This window comes from Pteropus medius, unplaced genomic scaffold, assembly GCF_902729225.1.
Source record: "Pteropus medius unplaced genomic scaffold, Ma_sr-lr_union100, whole genome shotgun sequence".
NCBI classification, from domain to species: domain Eukaryota; kingdom Metazoa; phylum Chordata; class Mammalia; order Chiroptera; family Pteropodidae; genus Pteropus; species Pteropus medius.
The window spans coordinates 1605259-1628169 of record NW_024352785.1 but is presented as its reverse complement, the minus strand read 5'-3'; the positions used below and the strand labels follow the sequence as shown (position 1 = coordinate 1628169).

The window sequence follows — 22911 nt, the reverse complement described above, 5'->3', positions numbered from 1 at the left end:
AAAATTATTAAAAAAGAACAATAGTATATTTGACCAATAAATTCTCTTTTGAAAATGTATAGATAGACTGAACAAAGGATTTGATTCTAGTGGACTCAAGCCTTTCTACAGGACAATTTACCCTTGAACTAATCTTTTAGTTAATTGCAAAAAAAAAAGTTGGTCTGTCGTTGACCAGGTCTTTGAAGATGTGCTTTAATTTAAACATATTAAACCAGATTGATCTTTTCAACAATTTTTTGAAAGCTTTTAAGACGTTAAAATCTTATCATTTAGGTCCTTACTGGTGCCATTTGTAGAGTTCTTAATTATGAATAGAGTTCAAACACGGAAATATTATTCATAATAGCCCAGTTTATAGATTTCAGGTGAACAATAATGAAGCAGAGAAATTTTTGATTTGTTCTGTGAGAAACGAGATCAAATAGACTTTTATCACTCTGAAGACTCCTTTTATTGATTATTCCTTTTTCTTGGGGAAAAAAAGGATATATTTAGTCACCTGTGACTATTATGCAAGTTACATCAAGTACTGCTTTTCTCTTCCCAATAATAAGTTTTATATATTACAAATACAGAATACGTCAAGTTTTTACATTCCCATGAGAAGTTTGTCCAGAAACTACTTACTTTAGCATGCTTCTTTTAGAAAATAGAGCTACCTTCCCTCAGTATCCCAAAGGAGGTAACAAAATCGAAATTAGTGATCACTATAAATATTAACTCCAATGACATAAGGATATTCAGACTGTCTATTCCCTTAGGCCCATCATTTCTACCTTAAGTGAAGTAATAAAGGAAATCAAAATAACTCCTCCATTGGAAGTCTCTGTTAGCCAATTGTCCTGGTGATCTAAGACAGTTCAGAGATTCAGCAACGACTCAGACATTATTCATTTGCCAACATATCCTTAGCACTTCTCTTGCCCCCATGCTGTTTAAGGCACTAAAGATACATCAGTGAATGAAACAGACAAAATTGCCTGCTTTCAAGAGTCCTGAGCAGATTATGGGGTCTCTATGAGCCATTATAAGAACTCTGGCAATTAATCAAAAAAAAAAAAATGTGAGGCACTCTAAGAGTTTGAACAACACATGATAGTTCATAATCTGACTTCTCTGTGGATATTAAGCAGTGGAGGAAAAAGTGAGAGCAGGGAAAATAGTTAAAAGGATATTACATTAAACAGTAAGAGAGAATGAGGTAAAAATGCAATAAGACTAATAATCATATAGGGTATATATTTAAGATGTGGCCAACAAGATTTTCTAACAGACTACATGAGAAACATGAGGGAGAGAGAGAGAGACAGACAGAAAGAGAGAAAAAAGGAGTGGTGAGTATTGGAAGTCTCCCATTAACATAGTGATAAAAGAAGTGTGGGTAAAGTTTAAATATGATGGAGCCTAGGAATGAAGGAAAAATAAAGGAACAATCAAAATCCTTGAAACAGTCTTTCTCAGCACTTTAAAATGTTGTCTTCATGTTATTTGTAAAAACCAAAGTAAATCCTAGAGCAGAAGCAAAGTTGACTCAAAACTGTTCAGTTTTAAAATAAAACCATACCCATAATCACCACAAAGAGAACACAAATATGAGAAGAGAACTAGAAGCAACTTTTAGACTACTGGCAGCAAAATGAAAATTATTGGGTATCATATGAATAAGGAAGCTCTTTTGTGTTCTGCCCACCAAATTCTTATTTGTGTGTGGAAGCAGGGAGGCTCCCCCATATAGGCAATTCTCAAGACACCAACAGGGAATCCTACAATTTAACTCAGTCCCGACACTATTTACCCAGAAGTAGCATCAGATTCCACAGGTTAAGAGTTCAGTCCAAGACTGCCACCTTTCTCCCACTTCAGACATCAGTCACAAGACCATGTTGTCTGTTATCTGTGCTTCTGACCACTGGCTATAGATTGGAGGTTTTCATGACACCCTCCTTAGGTTTGATTAATTTTCTAGGGTAGCTCACAGAACTCAGAGAAACATTTTACTTACTAGATCATCAGTTTATATTATAAAAGAATATAATGCAGGAAGAGCCAGAGAAAAGAGATACATAGGGCAAGGTATATGGAAAGGGGAAGAGCTTCCATGTTCTCTCCAGGTGCACTACACTTTCCACGTCTCCACATGTTCACCAACCCAGAAGCTCTCTGAATCCTTTACTTTTGGATTTTTATGGAGCCCTCATTACATAGGCGTGATTGATTCAATCGTTGACCCAACCACCAGCCTCTCTTCCTTCCCTGGAGGTGAAAGGCATGGGACTGAAAGCTCCAACCATCTAATCCTGTGGTTGGCTCCACAGGCAACCAGAGCCCATCCATAAGTGCTTTCTAAAATTCACCTAATTAACATAACAAAAGACACTTTTATGGCTCTCATCACTTAGGAAATTCCAAGGGTTTTAGCTCTGTGCCAGAATTGGAAATAAAGACCAAATATATATTTCTTATGAAGTACCATATCACAGGATCGTTTAAGTTTTTCCCCAGTAAGAGACATATGGTTATACTCTATCATGTCCATCTATGTGTCCTCAAAGACATTGTCTTACAATGAGTGGATAGCTGAAATTTTCTCAAAGTAAGTATGCCTATTGATCATGCAAAGATGCTAAGCATAAATTTATAATTTTCATAGCCTATAGAAAGTAAACAAAAAAAGGGAGAGAAATGTTTTAAAAGGTCATGCATTCTACCTACTATCCAGTACTATACATTTCTGTAACCGCTGTAGAGATTTAAGGCGAACTATTTATTCCCACAGTCATTTTAAGGGTATGAGCCCACCTGGTAAAATGATTATGTCTCTAATTCTTTTGTAGGAGCATAACCCACTTGTCCCTGAAATTGATTTATATCATCTCAGAAATTCTAAGAAAATTATTCTGATACTGCATTTATGTAGCATGTATACTAAATAGATTTTTCCCTACTTGTGCTTAAATATATCAGTTTCTCCAGTTCCAAAATATAAGAATGCATTATGTTACTTTTTGAAATATAGTTTAGCCCTAAAAATCTGCCATTCTTTCTTTCTTTTTTTTTTTTTTTTTTTATCCTGTCACCTGACAAACCCCATCCAGGATAGGCCTCCCACCCTGGCCACCTGCCCCCAGTCCCACCCCTGTCCCCTTAACCCAGCCCAGTCCCTCCCAAGCTGGCCCCTCTCTGGCTGGGCAGGAACCCCAGCCTTTGTTCTGGCATTATTTCTGTATATAATTAACCAATTAATAAGCCTTGTCACTTCAAACAGTTTTTAAATTAAATCTAATTACTATTATAAAATTATTTACATTGATAACTCTCCTAATCATTTAGATAACTCAAAGTATTTAACATAAGAAGGTAATAAAATCCAAATATCTTAGCTATGCAGCCTATATTTAAATAATCTGAGCTAAACTTTGGTTGGCTGTGGGGAATAATGGAACTGAAAATGATACCTAGGGTTCTTATAAAAAGATTAAATTTATCTTTAAATCCTAGCTCTACAAATCCTACTTTTATATGTATATTCTTCATAGGTCTAGCCTTCCCCCTGATAATTAACAACTTCTAAAGGCAGCAGAGGACAACAGCCTGGATTTGACCAATGGTCACAAGGTCTGGATATCTGGCAGACTAAAGATAACGCCTTGACTTAAATTATGTTTTAGCTCCTAATTTTAAGGTAGAATGACCCCCTGGCTACTTTCTCATGAAACCAGACAAAGTAACACCAGAGTAGACCTCAGAGCTGTCCTCAAGACCTGAAGAAATGATTTATTACACTTACCTCATCTCTGATCAATCAGATCCCAGTATAATTCCAAACCTCTAAACCATGATGTATTGTGATTTTGCCTATATAATCTGTAAACTACACTCCATGTAGATTTTGCCTATATAATCTGTAAACTACACTAATGCTTTAAAGTATTAGCTATCTATACCCTGGATTTGCCAATTCAATATTAAAACTATTTTTCTTTCTCTATTGTAAACTCCCATTCATGAATTTCTTTGGGCCAGTGTGTACAGGCAGACAGATGTCAATATTGGGATCTTAGAAACAAAAAGGGCCTTAGAGAAAGTTTATACCCTTACTCATTTAATAGATAAGAAAATAAAAACCCAAAGTGGTTTTGATATGAACTTAAGGACACTGAATCTTAATGAAATCATTAAGTATTTGAACGCAAACAGCTTTCTGCTATGTACTTACTGCTTACTTAAAACAATATTTATAATATATATGGCTATGTAACAGAAAAGAAACTTTTTAAGAAAGAAAATAAACATATTATTCTGCTCATTTCCTGAAGACACTATGAAGAATATATGCAGGAGAACCTAGAAAGCCACTTCATTTTTTCAGTTTCTCTATTTCTTCCCTCATCCCTTATACACATCTCCCACAGATCTCTCCTTCGCTCAAGAAATGAAGGCTCTGCTCTGCATCCCTCTCAGTAAACATAAAAAATAGCAGCCAGAGTTAATCCAGTCTCTCTCTTTTGATATTCTGATTTCTCCATTCCTAATCACTAAGGAGATATTAAATACCAGTTTGAATTTGAAGATCTTTTCCTAGCAACTGAATTTTGATTATGGAGGAACATGCTACTGTTACTTCGGTTCAATCTTTCCTTCATCTCAGGTTGATGATAGCAGCAGGAAAATCAGACTATCATATTCTCAAACACACTGTGATTAAAGAAGGGCTCATCCCTTTTCAAGTCTGCCCACTCTTGAGAAGAAATATTAATATGATGGATAGGTATAAGGCACAATACAGTGGCGAGTAATCAAACTGCTGATATGCCAGGTCTATGAGAAATGAATAAATGAATAAAAAACTATGCCAGAATAGACAAATCATAAATGTCTGAGGTAAAATATCTTTAGCAAAAGCTTATATTCTTGTGAGTGTTGACGGCTCCAGATTCTTAGCTCATGACTCAAGGACAGAGAGAAGTAGAATCCTCCTCACCCCAATGAAGCCAAAGTGTGTGGTATGCAGTCACTTCTTGGGGTATTCAGTCACCTCCATTCCCATCTCACCCACATCAATATGCATTATACTCTTTCATATGTCATGGCTATTTAACGCTCACCAAGAACCTAGATCCTACTAGGCAAAACCACTTTTACTACCGATGGAAATCAGAAAACGTTTACTAGTTATACCCCATTGAGGCCATTTAGTTTGGTCTTAGTATATTTTATTTTATTTATTTTATTTTTTATTAAATTTATTGAGGTGGCATTGGTTACTAAAATTATATAGGTTTCAAGTGTACAATCCAACAATACGTCTTTTGTATACTGCATTGTGTGTTCACCACTCAAAGTCAAATCTCCTTTAGTCACCATATATTTAACCCCCTTTGCCCTTATCGTCCTCCCTTCCTTTCTTTCTGATAACCACTAAACTATTGTCTGTGTCTGTGAGTTTCTATTTGTTGTATTCGTTTGTTGCTTTCAATTTTATATCCCACATATGAGTAAAATCATATGGTTCTCAACCTTTTCCATCTGACTTATTTCATTTAACATAATTATCTCAAGATCCATCCATGTTGTATTTCATGGAAGTATTTCATGTCTTCTTATGACTAAGTAATATTCCATTATATATATGTACCACATCTTCTTTATCTAATCATCTGTTGAAGGATACTTTGGTTGTTTCCATGTCTTGGTCACCGTGAATAATGCTTCAATGAACATTGGGGTGCATATATCTTTACAGATAAATGTTTTCAAAATTTGGGGGTAGATACCCAGAAGAGGGATTGCTGGCTCCTACAGTAATTCTATTCTTGATCCCTTTTTGTCTTAGATACAACTTACTTTTTATGCTAAGAAAGAATTGGTTGGATTAGTTAAAAGAAACATCTATCTGTCATGCAAAACTTAAATCATATAGAACCTTGGATGGTATGTGATATCAAGTAAACTTGAATACAGTGACTAATAACTCTGAATGTCTGTCATTAACTCTGTAACTTACCACTAAAAATAAACTATGAAATCTTCTAAAAACAGTTCTTTTTGACTTGCGTTTAGAATAGGGTTGGATAATTAGTTTAGAAGTTGCATTGGGAGAAAAGGGAAAGCAAGTTATCTAATTTTTAAAAAGTTTTCAGATTTTTAAATTTGTTCTAATCATTTTTAAATGACTAAAACATATTTCATGATATACACTAAATATTTTCTATAACTGTGAAATATGAGCAATTATTCACATGTACTAGTATTAACAATTAGTATAAACCAAACATGATTACTTTGGTGCTGATTAGGTTAAAGTGTTAATAGCTCTATTAGACAGCTGTTTCTGCAATAATGTTATCTAATACACTACTCTAAACTTTTAGTGGCTTTATGACAGCAAGTGGTTTCTGTCCTTGCTCTTGTGTTGTCTGGGGTGGCTCAGCTTCAAGGTACAGATTGGGTTCGAGTCTTTTCTGCATGTCTCACATTCTGAAAACAGTGACTACTTCTCAAGGTAAATGGCAGAAACATAATAATGGGATGATCAAAAGCATAAGCTCTTGGGGAACTAGCAACTCAAACTTCCTGAGTAGTTAAAAAATATTTCACAAAGGTGTAGTATTGATAATATTTAATCTGAATCTTAAAGGATAAATATAATAATATTCTAGAAAGAAAAAGTATATTCAAAACTATGAATATATGAACTACCTCATATTATATGAATAATTTTTCCTTGATCTTTTTATATAGACAGCAGTTTAGATTGTTCATTAATTTATCCTTGATTGACAACTATGTGCCAAGCAATGTGCTAAATGGTATGAATAAAATAGAGAAAAATAAATAGACATGGTCCTTATTCTCCCAGACCTATGAGGAAGATATTCAAATAATCACATCAATGAATATCCAATTACTGACTCAGATAAGGGTTCTAAAGGAAATTTTCACAATTCCATGAAAATATGCAATAGAGAGCTTGGTGTATTCTGGGAGCAGTAGTCACAACTTCCCCCAAAAGAGATGCTTCTGGCAAAGATATGAAAGAGTTAACTGGAGAGAAGGAAGAGTTTACAGCAGATAAGAAATATGTGAAAAAGCAACGGGATTGAGAAATAATTGGAAATGTCATGGTAAGGGGGAGAAAACAAGGGGAATTCTGTTTTATGCTATTTTATATCTTTCTTTAGTTTTTCTTCTCAGTGGTATGCGCATGGTCTCTCCATTGGTCAACACAAGATTAAGAGATTAGAAAAATTATCTTCTGAACAAAGCGAGTGTTGCCTTTACTTCATAATTTCCTGTCATCATTTCATTAACAACTGATTTTGAAGGATAGCAGAATACAGAATCCTGATTTATTTAGGATCTTTAAACATGCAAATATGTATTATAGTTGTGTTTTTCCTTCTCCATAAGCATCATGATGTGGAAGTGATTAATGCCTGAAAAGGAAAACATTTATTCTTTTGGGTAAACAGGTAATGGCACTTTTTACTATTTTGCTTCCTGTGCATGTTCTTTATTATGTTTCATTTACATATATTTAATAAATGAACAAAGATGTACTATAAAAGTCACGTTTAGACTAAGAAATGACAAATAAACTATCATATCCTTATAAATAATCTCTTCCACAATAAAATTAACTTTCTCAAAAATATCCACTTTATTTAACTTAAAATTCTAGGATAGAAAACTGGAAATTTCCCTGGGCCATGGTATGAGTCTGTATGTCTGTGTCATAACAGGGCTTTTCAGTCATGTGTCTCTCTTAATACATATGACAGATGACATCCAAAGTAGTAAAAATTATGTAGCTATGTGCACTCATAATCTAGGCTATTCCTGTATTTTATGTAGTAAGTATCTTTCATGGGTAAATATCTTTTATGGGTAAACAGAATTCTACAAACATAATGCTGATTCCAAATCCTTTTTTCATGTCATTGTTAAAGCCAGTGATCAGATGCATTTAGTTGCACCATATTATACTAAATCTCTCTTCTGAGTAATTGATTTTTCTAATGTCTAATCATGACACATGATATAGAAGCACTGGCAGGCTTATCCAAAGTTAAGTGAAAGAGTTAAAAGAAAATAATCCTGAGTAATATAAAAACAACCTCCATGATGTTCTAAGAATTATTAAAAATTTAACTAGAACTAATTTTGATTCTAGTCCAAGTCCCTTTAATCAATCTAGACCCAGAATTCTAGAAAATACAATAAGTCTTATAAGCCTAGATCCTCTCTACTCTAATGAGTCCTGAGAATCAGAATAAAAATTGCAAAGCCACCAGAAAAGCAGGATGACACAGCAACTGTGGTATTAGAAAAACCTTCATTCAAATTCCAGCTCTCTTACCTACTAACCTTGACTTGTCTTAATGTCAACTTTACAACTTTTAAATTGAATATGGTCTTGCCTTGCAAAAATACAAAATGTAATGTATGCAAAGCATTTAATACAGAATCTGACATGTGATACATGTTCAGTAATAGTAGCTAATATTATAGGAATAATATAACAAAAATTCAGGTGTGCTCTAGTGTAGAACTAGTTAATCCTCAACCTTAATCCTGAGTACTTTGATTTCTCTAGGGTTCTTCTGGCTACTTGATGACCCAGAGGTTACGTAAAGCTTACTTACAAAGATGTTTCAAATGCAGATATTCTTATAGATGTTCATAAGATATCCTTACGATCGTGGCTTAACATCAACTGCTTGATGCTGGCAGCCACGGTTGTCAGCCTGGCAACTGGTGTCCTTGCCTGCAGCATTGTGGGAGTTTTCTGGCATTCCTGCACTCCACAGTGCTTGCCTAAGCAGGGACATACTGTTGCCAGTGGAAATCCCAGGCTTTCTGGCATGGCAGATATTCAAACTCTTACTCTAACAGAGCCCACGGCTGTGGCTCCCAAAGCCCCATAAACTGGGAGAGTCTTTTGCCAAGAGCCCGTTTGTTACAGAGAGAGCTCTGACTGTCAAGGGACATCTTTAAGGTGCTGTGTGCTAAAGCCTGGCAGGCAGCCACTTTGAGAGGTTTTTGAGACCTGATTGTTGTATTATTCCAGAATTAAAGAAAAACCCACATACTCACAGTTTGAAAATCATTTTATCAGTCATGTTCCCTTTCAAAATATGCTTTGTCACCTGGGTTTAATGATACAAATACCTGAAGCCTAAAAATAGTTTGGTTTTGTAAGAGAGAGAGAGAGAGAGAAACTAGCCTAGACCTAAAGTTCAGCTTTCTTTGAGATAAAAAGAAGGCTAAAAATAGAGGCAAAAATATAATTCTTATCTACACAAACAGCAGAGAAATACTGATACATTATTGTGGACGGAATCAGGGTTCTATACCAGATACTTGGCTTTATGTTCCTTTTAAAATAGCATTCCTGTCCATTCTTATTAAGTTTGGACTGCTCCCAAGAGCTCCTTTGTGACTAATTTAACACCTGTGAAGTCACAGCAATACTAAGTATAAATTCATTGCCTACTACAAGGATAATTTTATTTTACTCCAAAGTTATCGCAATAATTAGTGAAATGTCATAAAAGTTCATATTGGTTTAAATAACTTTATTCATATTTTCCATCAATTAATTAGAGAATAATTTTATGACTTAAATAAAAAACGCTTTGATTTCATATATGAAAAGTTAGGTTGGAAACAGAACTGTTTAACTATATAAAAAGCACCTAAAATAATGTCTTAAAAAAAACTGAATACAAATTAAAGCACCGTGTGAGGCTAAAACTTAAGGCCTTCTTCCAGTCTTCCTTTTCACCTTTAACCTCCTTTTTACCTTATCAAATGTATTTTCCTAAACACTGTTGGGATGGGCATTACATAAATTATTCTATTAGTTACATGAACCTATCAAAACACATAATTATATAGCAATATATATTGAATTATATTGAGTAGATACTTTTTAATCCTTGTAGGTTATATTATACATGTAATGTTTTGGACTTAGAGTAGAAATCAGCAAGACAGAACTTGATTGGAGCCTAATAGAGTAAAATAAAATTGAGAAAAACTAAAAGCAAAGATGTTGAAAATCCGTTATTCTAGCTTATGGAATTTTAAAGACATTCAAAGAATTTAAAAATATGTTCTTATTAGAAGCAAACTAAAGTTAATAACACATTTCTAAAGCAGATTTAATATGTTGAAGTCTTTAACTGTGGGTTATATTCATATATATTAGATACTGTAGTTTAAAAATAAAATCTGTCAAGCATTTAAGCATTGTGCATTATGGCACAAGATTTTTTAATTAAGCACACATATCTCTATGCATCTAGAATTTAACCAGTATTATATTATGAGTTTACTTGTAAAAAAGTGGATGTTATTTACAATTAATATTTATTTTGTGCTCACTATGCATCAGATATTCTTTTCAGTTAGGCCAAATATAAGTATAATATAAATTTAAATTAGAGCATATAAGTATCTCATACTCAAATGCCCACAAGGGCCATAGAAATAATGTAAATGAATGGAGCTGGACTGAAGTAAAGAAGCCCGAACTGGTCAGAACTTATAAAAGAAAGTATATGTCCATCTAAAAGCATTAAAGCTTACAAAAAATTATAAGTATTATATGGATTAAGACCAATATATTTTGAGGTCTGCTTTGGTTAAAAAGATAGAAAGGAGTTTCTTTTTAGCATTCAAAATGGAAATCATACAGTTATTAATTCATCAATAAGAAAGTAAAATACAATAATTGATGAAAAACATTTGAAAGCTATGCAGCAAAATTTAGAAGCAGGACAAATTGGTTCAATCATTCTGCATATTTATTCAAAATACCTTTGAGTGATTTCTGTGGGCTAGACTTTGTGCTAGACATAGAACAGAAAAGATGGATTTTGTCCTTAACATTAAATAGACATGGATGCAAAAGAATGAATGCATGGCAAGCCTAAGGAAGAAAGTAGTTCTAAGTGACACTCTGTTACTTCCATGATCACATTTCCATTAGATATCTTTTTCCCCCTCTCAGGACTCTTAAAACAAATTTTCAATGTCACCAATATCAGTTTGCCAAGTCCAATGATTCCTTGTCATCATTCAAAATTTATCCAGCTTATTACTTCAAATAGTATCTATATGCTGATGACTTGTAATGACTTCAGATTGGAATACTGCCCTGAGCTCAAGACACATATATCTAACTTCTTACTCAAGATCTCTCGTATCATGGTTAGGTATCTCAAACTTAATATCAAGTAACTCATGATCCCACTTCAATCCCACCTCCCAAACATTTCTGTTTAAATCTACTCAATTCAATGAATAATCTTACCATTTACTCAATTGCTCAATCAAAAATCCAAGAAATAGCCTTCAATTCCCTTTTGTGTCCATATTCAATTCATCAGAGGGCTTTTCTAACTCTCCTATAATACTCAACTCAAACATCCCTCATTGAGATCATTTTAAGTATCTCACATATGTATTACTGAAATCTTTGCTCAGAAGTCATCATTTAAAATCTCCATTCACTGCCCTCCCTATCTAATACATTCCTTGCCATAGCACTCTCAATTTAATTATCTTCTCATATTTAACACTATTTGAAAGTATCTTAATCATTTTTAGTTAACTTGTTTATTTTCACCTTCTCTAGCTTAAAGACCATGAAAAAACAGCAAAGATCTTATCTTCTGTGTTAATAATATATCTCAAGTGTTAATAACTGCACCTACGATGAATGAATAATGGGCTATAAACATGATAGATTGGTTTGTAAAATAATTCTTATATGAATTAGAGATCTTAGCCATTATCGAGCTTTATAAAAACTTTCAAAAACCTAAGTTATCAAGAGACTCAGGCAAAGAGAGAGGCCTGGAACATTGATGGCAGCTCCCCAAATTCTCCATTCTTTCATTGGATATACACTTTCTGGCCCAGTGTAGACAAAGTCTCTCAATGAATTACATACGTTATTAGACCACATCATGGAGAGAGATTAGATTATAAAAAATTTTCATTTTATATTCCATTTTATATGACCTTTTCTAGGGGGCATGAGTCATAATACCATACATTCTGGGTTTAATTACTATAAACAATATTAAAACAAGGACACTTGTTAAAACATTTCACAGATAAAAGACCTCCTCTTTATAAATATTATTTGACCATTTACCTGAAAGTAATCATTGTGATAAGATTAGACTGGTTTGTCTGCTTTTCTCTCCACTGGCATTGTACCCAGGATAATCATAGAAGTCGATCACACTCCAGCTGCTTTAATTTCCTTCTCAGTATGCATGGCTAGATCATAGATGATGAAGGTTTGATTAGAGGGTCAAGAGAGGTAAATAATTACCAGATCATGAAGGGCCTTGTATAGCAGGCTAAAGAGCTTAACTTTTATCCACTGAAAGGTTTTGAACAAGGAAAGGATTTAATCAGATTTTTTTTTTTTTTAAAGAAACATCACTCTTAGAGCCTCCTAGTTTGTTTTTCAGCCTTTAATCTCATCCCTCACTAAATACTATCAAGTTTTTTGAGGTATGTTCAATAGCACTGTGGTCTACGGGCATTCTAATCTCAGTCTCAATCTGGGGAGAGATTATAGGGTAGGATGTTTGCTATAACTTCACTTATCAGTACTCTATCACATTCAGAAAATTTTCTTTAACTCGCTAGGTTTCTAGGAGATTTTGTCTGTGTTATCACTTATGGATATTGAATATATTTCTGTATCTAATAAAATGATCACATAAATTTTTCCTCTTAATTTTGTAAATGTGATGAACTAAATTGGTTGATTTTGTGATTCAGGAATAAATCTAATTTCATTTGGGGGTCTTTTTTTTTTTTTCCCTATATTATTGAATTTAAATGGCTATTTTTTCCAAAACATTTTGCCTCTATTTCTGGAAAGGCATTGGCCTGTAATTTTACATTCTTATATGTTATTGTTAAGATTTGAAATCAAAGTTATGCTGATCTTATAAAATGTTATAAAGTTCTTCCTCTTTTAATTTTTTTCTTAATTAGCATTATTTCTTCTTTATATCAATCTACTGAAAAAGTTATCTGGGTTTAGGCTTACATGTTTGGGGAAACTCCTCTAAAAGAGTCATCTTTCCTTCTGTGAATGTTTTCTATCATGTATTCCACAGCTTTAGTAAGTATATGAATATGCAAATTTACTATTCCTGCTTGATTCTGTTTTGACAAGTTGTGTATGTGAAATTTTCCATTTCATTTAAGTTCTAGTTAATTAGTATAACATTTTCCATAGTATCCGTTTTTCTCTTTGATATTTGCAGGCTCTATAGTGATATCTCCTTTATCATTGTAGGGGTTTATCAGTTTTATTAATTAAAAAAAAAACAGCTTTAGGCATTGTTGACTTTCTATAATGTGCATTTGTTTTGTTTCATTTCATTCATTTTTGCACTTATTTTTAATGCTTTCTGTAATTTTAGGGGGAGGTGATTTATTAGCTTTTTTCTAACTTATTAAGATATATACTTAGATAATTAATTTTCAGCATTTTTGTTTCCAATAAATCCACTTAACAGTATAAATTTTGATGTTATAATATGTGAACACTAGGTTAAACATATATATATATATATATATGTTCTCATGAAGATACAGGTTATTTGGAAGTGTATTGCTTAATATTTAAATATTTGGGGAATTTCTACATATCTAGACTATCCCAGTATTTAGTAATTTTTTTTATTTTATTATGAGCAGTATATTTATTTTTTACAGGAATAACAATATTTGTCTTTTTATTGGCATATATAGTTGTATTTGTTATAATTACTGATTTTACTTCTATCATTTTACCATTTGCTTTATGTTTATCCTAGCTGTTCTTTGTTCTGTTTTCTTCTATCTTGACTTCCTTGGATTAATATTTCTTCATATTTCTCATCTATTAAAATTTAGTTTATTTTTCTTTCAGTGGGTAGGAAAACAATTACAACTTATATTTTTAACTTGTTAGCATCTATTCTAAATCAGAACCTTTTTTGTTTCTAAAAAATGCTGAAACCTTAGAACTTTTTATATCTACTTACCATTTGTCTTTTGTAGGAAATAAATGGACTTGATTATACATATATTTTAAATTTCACAAAATTTTATTACTACTCTTTCATTTTGTCAATATTTTTAATTTCCCTTTTATCCTCTGCAAGGTTGTTGATCTCATTATGCATTTTTATGTTTCTTTCTAGAAATATCTTCCTTCTTCCTGAAGTATACCCTTAAGTATTTCTTTCAGTACTTGGTTATGACAAATTCTCTCAACCCTCTTCCTTGTCAGAAAAGTTTCTCTTTTACCTCAATTTTGAAAAAAAAAAATTCTCTCAACACAGAATTCCATACCAGTGGTTATCATTTTTTAGAATTCTGAAAGATATCCCACTTCCTTCTACATTTACTTTATTAAAAAGTTATCTAGGCACTTTTTCTGTTGCATCTTTAAAGTTAATTTGTATTTTTTCTTTGGCTGCTTTTATAGTTTCCTCTTTATCTTTAGTTTTCAGTCACTTCATTATGATGTGCCTAAGTTCTTGCTTTATTTACACTTACCAAGAGTGTTGTACACACTTGTACGTGTTTATAATTTTGTTCATGAATTCTGCATCTTTTTTATTCTTTCCTCGAGTTTCTATCATTTTTCCCTCCTTGTTCCATTCTTTCCTCGAGTTTCTATCATTTTTCCCTCCTTGTTCCAGTCTGGATAACTTTTACTTGCATATGTTCTGGTCACTAATCATCTCTTTTCCCTGTATCTTCTCTTGTAAAGCTTCTGTATTGCTTACTGCATTGCAGTATTTTATTTTCCCAATTCTCTTGTAAAGTTGTTCATTTTATCATATATTTTTTTAAATATATTCGACACCTTTATTTCAATGTCATTATTGTATAATGTGCATATATGTATTTCTTATGGATCTGTATAAAACTTTTCTTCTGTTTTTTTCAGGCATGTCTTTCTGCCTCCTAACATGTCTGATAATTTCATCTTAGTGTTGGACGTTATGTATAAAATATTGCAGAAGTTCTGGATTATGATATCTCTTCCTAGAAAGGAATTGATTTTATTCTATCAGGGAGTTAGACAGACATTGTGATCAGCATTATCCAGTTTCTTACCTACTGTCAAGCTTTACCAACACTATCAAAGATACAGGCAATCAAGAAGCTCAGTGAAACAGAGAAGTCTGGGATATTTAGGGTAACTCTCTATATTCTTCATCCCTCATTGGGCATGTACTATTTAAATCAAATTTAAAAGAAATCATTGTCATTTTCCAGAGAGGCTTCTTTTGAGCCCTTTACTTAGAAACAGTCTTCTCATAATTTTTATCATGGCACTTACCGCAACTATAATTTAATGAATTTTTTTATAACCATTTGTATCTTCTGCTAAGCATCTTTTTGTTGCATTCATGATTCATTCCCTCCTTAAAGGAAAATTCTACATCTTAGATTAACTTTATATGTAAAACCTATCTGTAAGTAGGATATTCAATTATATTAGCATTTAGAATATAGATATCCAACTAGTGACCTGTGTGTCAGCACTAATTAAGACTTCTCTCAGTACTAAATATTACTTTGAAGAGAAAAGATAGACAGACATTGGCAGTGAAAATTCTCCTGAACAGAAATTTCTCTAGTGAGCAGAAGGCCATGATATAAAAGAGAATATTTAAAGGCATGTTGTCTTCACAAAGCTGAAATGTAGGCAGACAGCTTATTGCTATTTTAATGGCACCTTGCAGAGATGAAATTAACATTTGATTTACATGAGTGTCCTTGGGCAGAGGCAATTGTGACTACTCGTATCCACTGATAGGAGCTGAATTAATTTTAACCTCTCAAAGAAATAATCTAAAAGTCATAATGAAAAGCTAAATGCAGAGGTCCACTTAATACATAGTAGTATTTCAAGCAGTAAGAGAACATAATAGTATTTTATACCTATTAAATAGCTGTCCTTTAAAAAATCAAATGAATTTTGAAAGTGATAAAACTAGTCAGAATGTGACTTTATCATTTTTAAAGTAATCTATGATTTAGTAATCATGAAACCATACAATTAGAAAACACTAAGGCCACAAACTCAGATGTCTTCAGGGGTCACTAAGGTTCTAACTACAAAGTGGCCAATATGACATTTTAAGAAGAGATAAGGACTGGGATTAACTGGAGAGTATATAACTTGTGTACAGTCAATCATATTAATTGTTTTAAATTATTTTGCTGGCCAAATAAAATATGTACATAGATCAAATTGACCCATAGGCCACTGCTTTTTGATAGGACACTAGTTCAGTTTCTTTATGTATGAATCACGTAATTTTTAGATACACAAGTGACTTGCCTACGGTCACAGAACAGATTACTAACAAACATGGAAATTTTTTTTTATTCTAATGATATTAAGTTACTGAACATCTTTTGTCCAAAATAGTTATAAATTTCTGTTTTGCATGATTCTATTAAGACATAATGTATATGGAAATTAATGTTTTCCATGTTTATAAATAGAAACACCAATGCTCTAAAATTAAGTGAATCCCAGAATACAGAATAACATATATAATTGGGCACCAAGTTTCATGTGAATTATATCATCAATAATTACAAATGCCTCTGGTAGAAAGCCTACATCTAGTGGGTTAAATATTGCCCCGCCACCATCAATTAACTCCACCCAGAAGCTCAGATTGTAATCTTATTTGGAAATAAGATCTTTAAAGATGTACTTAAGGTGAAGTCATACTGTATTAGAGTAGGCCCTACCTCCAAGGGCTAATGTCCTTATAAGAAAATGACAGACACATGAAGACACACAAAGAAAAAGACCATATTGAGGTAAGAGTTACATTAGGGCTCCCCGTTCCCCAGCCCCCCAGCCACTAAAACGAAAAACAGCCTTGAACAATAATTTTGATGTGGTGAAACAGTTTTCCCATTTAAAACTTCCTGCTAAAGTGGAAAATAAAGGGGACAGAGAAAATGTCCAACATAGGCACATGCAGAAGGGCAGCTGACGTGATCTAGAATTCACCTTTGTGTTATTATATGATCATTATAATAAATTAGCATTGCGGTTAAGGCTGTACCCATTATGCACCTAACACCATGACAGTTCCAAGAAGCCCAAACATGGCAAAAAATGGGGGTGTCTCCCAGATTTCAAAAAAAAAAAAAAAACACCTTTATATAAAGAGACCACCCCAAATCATGAATATTCCATCCTTTAGTTAGATTAATGGATAGAACCCTCAAATCCACAATAGGATGACCCAGTGGCCTTCTCTTAACATTGCCGTCGGGGCTGACTGCTTTGGGCAGCCTTCTCTCCCTTCTAAGTGTATACTTTCACTTTCAATAAAGTTAGTTTGCATGTAATTGCTGGGCATCTGCCTTTCATTCTTTGTCCACCTGATGCCAAGAACTGAGGTCCAGGAGTTCCAGGACTTCCCAGAACCAGTAACAATATACTATTGGAGGCAGAGTCTGGAGTGATGCAGCTACAAGGCAACAAATGTCAAGAATTGCCAATAACCACCAGAAACTAGGAGAGAACCATGAAACAAATTCTGACTCAGAGCCTCCAGAAGGAACCAAGACTCCTGAAATCTTGATTTCAGACTTCTAGTCTCCTGAGTTATAATAGAAAAAATTTCAGTTGTTTTAAACTACCAGTTGTGGTACTTTGTTATGGCAGCCCAGGGAAATTAATGCATTGAAAAAATACATTTTTGTTACTAATAAAAATTAAATAAAAACATGTTATAGCAATATCCTTACCTAATTCAGGAATCTTAGAAATACATGTGAGAATGAAAGAGGAATATGTATCCAAAGACTACTAATTTACTTTTTCATCGTATTATTTTATTTCTCTATGTTAAAATGGCTATATTTAAATAGATTTCAAAGCCATCTTCATTAGTTTTAAAGTTTATAGTTTAAAAACTATTTCAGGAGGATTACTGTTCACTAAAATAAAAAAAAAAATGTATTTTAAGTATCTTAAAAATTCTTGCAACCTACAACCATGGTCTTGCTCCATAGAGTGCAGGCGTTAATAAACTACTAAAAGCAGAACCACATTTTACTATATTTTTAAAGCCTCAGGAGTTGGTCTACTAGAAGGATAAAAGTCTTAATGTGAGTGACAGCTTATATAGAGTCTCTGTCAAGTGAAGTGGCAGGATCTTTGATTTTCGAAATTCAGGAATCCAAGGTCTAGATGAGTTGGCATTCTTCCTGTGTGCATTTCACCTGAAAATGGTGATATCTGTCTATAGAAACTGAAGTGGTCCAAGGGAAGACAAAAGGTATTTAAAAATATGTGTAACAACATTTTCAGTAAAAGAGAAAAGGAAAATAGCTAAACGTATATGATGGTGATTGTATATTGAAATTGAATATAAAAAAGCAGGCTTGATAGATGATCTTATTAAATCTTTCAATTAAAAATGAAAATAATACCATTTGGTGTATAAATATGACAATCTTAAAGATATAAAAATTAAATTATAATTAGTAGACAGATAGGCCCATTAGACATTTTAAATTCTATAAACAACTGTATAGTATTATATTTTCAAAACCAAAATATATGGAAAGATTACCACCTATACTATGAAATCATGTTCACTCATTTATTAACTAGCAGTATATATATATACACACACACACACACACACACAAACACACACATGATTGATTTGATTAATTATTAATTTGATTAAAAAGAATCTGAATTCAAAAATTTAGACTCATTTTAGTTCAATAATATGGAATTCCTATTTTAGATGCAGATTATCTGTTTGTTTCTTTTTTCATCTTTCTCTTTATTCTCAAAATATAATAGTATTAAAAGTCTAAGAGGTATTGGGCTGGTCCCTGTGTGATTTCTGGTACTTTGGGGGAGGCAGAACTGAGCCTCTGGGAATGTGAGAATATCATCTCAAAAAGCTAACAGCAACTACTACTGTGTCAAGTTCAACAGCCAACATCAAATCTTGAGAATATCCATGGACATGTAGTAGGGCTTGGCTTGAGCTCTGGCTCTTGTGAAAGAATACAGGTGGACACTGTTTTGAGAGGACAATTGAGCAAAAGAGGACCTGGCACCAGAGGGGTCTAGTGGGAGAAGTGGGAAAGAGAAGGATAGAGATATTCCTCTTTTTCTTGCTACTGCTTAAGGACAGAGGCACATGACCCCAGTAAAGTAGGTAGCAACTACTTGGATACCATAAAGGAGGAGCCGGACCATCCCAGGGCTTGTTAACTGGCATGGTCAGGCAGTGGAATGTTAGTCATAAAAATGGAGACAAACTGTTCCAATTTCTGCACAGCTTGTTTCCTGGTCTTTAGTACTTCACGGTTTGCTTTCTCAAGGCTTTCACAATCCATGATGACCTTGTTAGTGAAGAGGGAGATGCAAAAGACTCGAAGTCCACAGTGCCTTGCAACTATAACTTCTGGTACTGTGCTCATGCCAACAGCATCTGCATCAAGCTTCTGCAGCAGATGAGACTCTGTCACAGTCTCAAAGTTGGGGCCCGTCACCATAACGTCGGCGCCTTCCTGTAGCTCTCTCTGCTCTCTCATTTGTCTCCAGGTACTATGAGCCTTCTGCCTCATCTCTCAGTGATAGGCATCAAACATGGCAGAAAACCAAACTCCAAACCTTTCATCCTTGGGCTCTATGTGAGGGTTCTCACTGCAAAGACCAGGTAGGTTGATGTGATCGTGGATTAGCATGTTTCTAACCTTAAACTTGGGTTTGAGCCCTCCAGCTGCATTGGTGACCACTAGGGTGTCCACAGCCAGAAGCTGGAATACCCTCACTGGGAATGTTACCTTCCAGAGCAGGTAGCCTTCATACAGGTGGATCTTGCCCTGCATCATCACACGGGCTCTGCCATTTAGGAACTCAAACACCAGTCGACCAGCATGATCTTGCCCTGTACTTTGGGGGAAATTTGGTATCTCACTGTAGTCAAAGATCTGGGTCAGAGTTAATTTATCAGTCAAACCTCCTAACCCAGAACCACAGATCACTGCTACTTGAGGTTGGTGCTTGGTGTGGGACAGAAGCCATTCTGCAGTGTTCTGACAATCTTCATATGCGAGTCAGTTTTCCGTATTCCCACCAATACCCTCTAGATGAGCCTGCCCTTCTCAGTTCAGTTCTGCTCTGCTAAACTACACTGTGGTCACTGGTCCAGTCTGCACAGATAGTCCAGATTATCTAGTTTTATAATAAACTTGGATTATAATTTCAGGAATTCGTTGAGAGTAAGGCCAATTTTATATGTAAAACTATGTTATTATGATTAATTATTCTAAATATGGAAAGGCTCCAATTTAGGAATAGATCTAAAACTTGATTTATAACTCACTTAAAACTACCAAGATTATCCATAAGATCCAGCTTAATCCATAATGTAGCCAAAATATAGAACACATAATGCTATAAAAACTATTATAAGATCACCTCCTTGGGAAAAATCACTTTGTGTTTTAGTTTATAAACTTGTTTCTTGCCCAAAGTATATTCTCTGTGGTAGGTATTGACTCTGGGAGACTTCCCTTCTCATTCTCAACCATTTTAAGGCCTCCTCAAGATCTCTGCTGTGGGCAGGATCTAAGAAAAACTAGAATTAGGATAGCTACCAGAGTGAGGAATTGGGAGATTTGCTTAGTAATTATTATTATTATTATAATCATTTGCTTAGTAATTGATTTGCTTAATAATAATAATAGTGGCCTTTATTAAACAAATAACTCCCCACACAGATCCTTTTATAAGTATAGTCCAATATTGTTAAAGCATTAACCTTTCATAGACGTTTATATTTTAACTTATGTTATCACTTTCTATAAGGTAAATTTCAATTCTTACATAGTACATTACTAGGTAATGCCTGAAATCAACATGTCGGTTTCTCTACTTTTAGATTTGTCCATTAACACATGTATAAATTACCTAAATGTGTCCTAGGGTTTTATCCAGAATTTTAATTGGATGTAAAAAGTACAATTAGTAGACTAGTGAAAGTATTGAATAAAATAGTCAATGAGCTATCTTAGCTGAGATGGATATTTCAGAAAAAAAATAAGGTCAATGACTACTTTGTATACCTATATAAAGAAACGAACAATAACAAAAAATAATCAGAAGGGACACCAGTTGAGTGTTGAAGGTGGTGAAATGGGATATTCCAGAAGAGAATACATTTTGTTAGTAATCCACATTTATTTTATTTCACTCCTATTTTATATTTGAAATTGCCAGCTTTTAAAAATGTAATCCACCTCTCTCCTTTGTTCATTTACTATCCTGAACAAACTGCTATTATGTCAACTCTTTAAACACCTTTTTCAGCCATCCCCTTCCACAGACATCTAACAATGCTTGGTTGTGGAATCAAGTCATCATAGAAGAATGAAAGGAAAAGAAGATAAAGCAGAAATTTTAAGTGAAGTTTCTAGTGGGGCAATTATTACAGTGGTCATGGAAAAGGGCTGTGACATCGGATTGTCTCTTTAAAAGTTGGGTAAACTCATAATTATATAATATGATCAAGTTCCATTATATAAGATAATTTCCCATTTTTTTAAGTAAGAAGAATAAATAATACTACCTATCTTATAGATTCACTTGAGAAATAAATCAGATGATCCATTTAAAGTACTTAGAACTATCCCTATTACATATTGATAGCTAGCATACTACATGCTGAATAATTTCCTAATTTTATAGGAGAAGACAGTAAAACTTGACTTCAAATTTCAAGTCTTAGTACAATTAACATAGATAAAAAATGTAAGAAGGTAAGTTTAGTTCTATATGTTCTTAGTGTTTGTCAAGAGTGGAGCATCTGAGTAGAATTTATTGAGATACAATTGAAGATTACAAATCAAACTTTAGCTGAAAATTCAGTATCAGAAATAGAGCAACATATTAGACACTTGCAAGATGGAAGAAGAAGCACTATACTGGAAATGAAACATAGCTCTGGTTCTGTCGGTCATTTATCATTCTTGAACCATAATTTTTTTCAACTAAAAAGGAAAATTTAGAGACTATTCAATCTCTGAGATCATTTCCAGCTTTAAAATTCTGTGGACAAATAGATTTTTATGGCCATCTATGAACAATAATCTATGTTTTGTAGGAAACTTTGAGCTCATTAACTCAATGAACTATTTTACTTGGGCTAATGATATAAAATTAATGCTAATATAATATTAGCATAGGTGTGGACCATTGCAATTATATCTGTGAAATTATTGCTTGGGGGATCAAATTTCAAAAATTAATCTCATTGCCAAGAGACTTATAGAACTCAGTTCAAATTACTTTTGTTGAACCAAAGTCTGTAGAGGCATCATCAAATTAACTTAATTAAGAAAAAGAAAAAAAGTGGTGGGAACAAGTTTTGTGAAATAAATTACATTTGAATTTCAGCATTTTAAATGGAAAGTTATTGATATATTAAATGTGGGGATATATTTCACTCACATTACTTTAACTGTTATGAGTCCAGGGTCTTGCAAATGTGTAGCTGCTTTCAAAGAAACTATTAGGACAAAGAAACTAACCCAAATTTCACATACTTAAAAGATAAATGTGTACCTCATAAATTTTCCCATTTAAAAAAATATATATATATTATGAGAGCTCAAAAATTAGTTATGAGAACTAAAAAACAGAAATGGAGAAAAAATAATTTTCATCCATGACAGTCTGTTATACTATAATCACAAAATAAATTAGATAATCCAGATAATCCAAATAAAATATAAATTTAAAGAAATTGTATTTAAATTTAGATTTTTAATTTTGTTATCTACTCAAAATGATTAATTCAA

The 22911-nt window shown here is 33.3% G+C and overlaps 1 protein-coding gene across 1 annotated transcript; it reads right to left on the bottom strand.

Annotated features, from left to right (window-relative positions):
* Positions 1 to 19314: 19314 nt before the first annotated feature.
* Positions 19315 to 20166, bottom strand: LOC120590754 (purine nucleoside phosphorylase-like; the record flags this gene model as incomplete). Its single annotated transcript, XM_039848351.1, is given in 1 exon segment — positions 19315 to 20166. A coding segment is annotated over 1 exon segment (852 nt), but the record flags the coding sequence as incomplete, so codon positions are not given.
* Positions 20167 to 22911: the final 2745 nt, after the last annotated feature.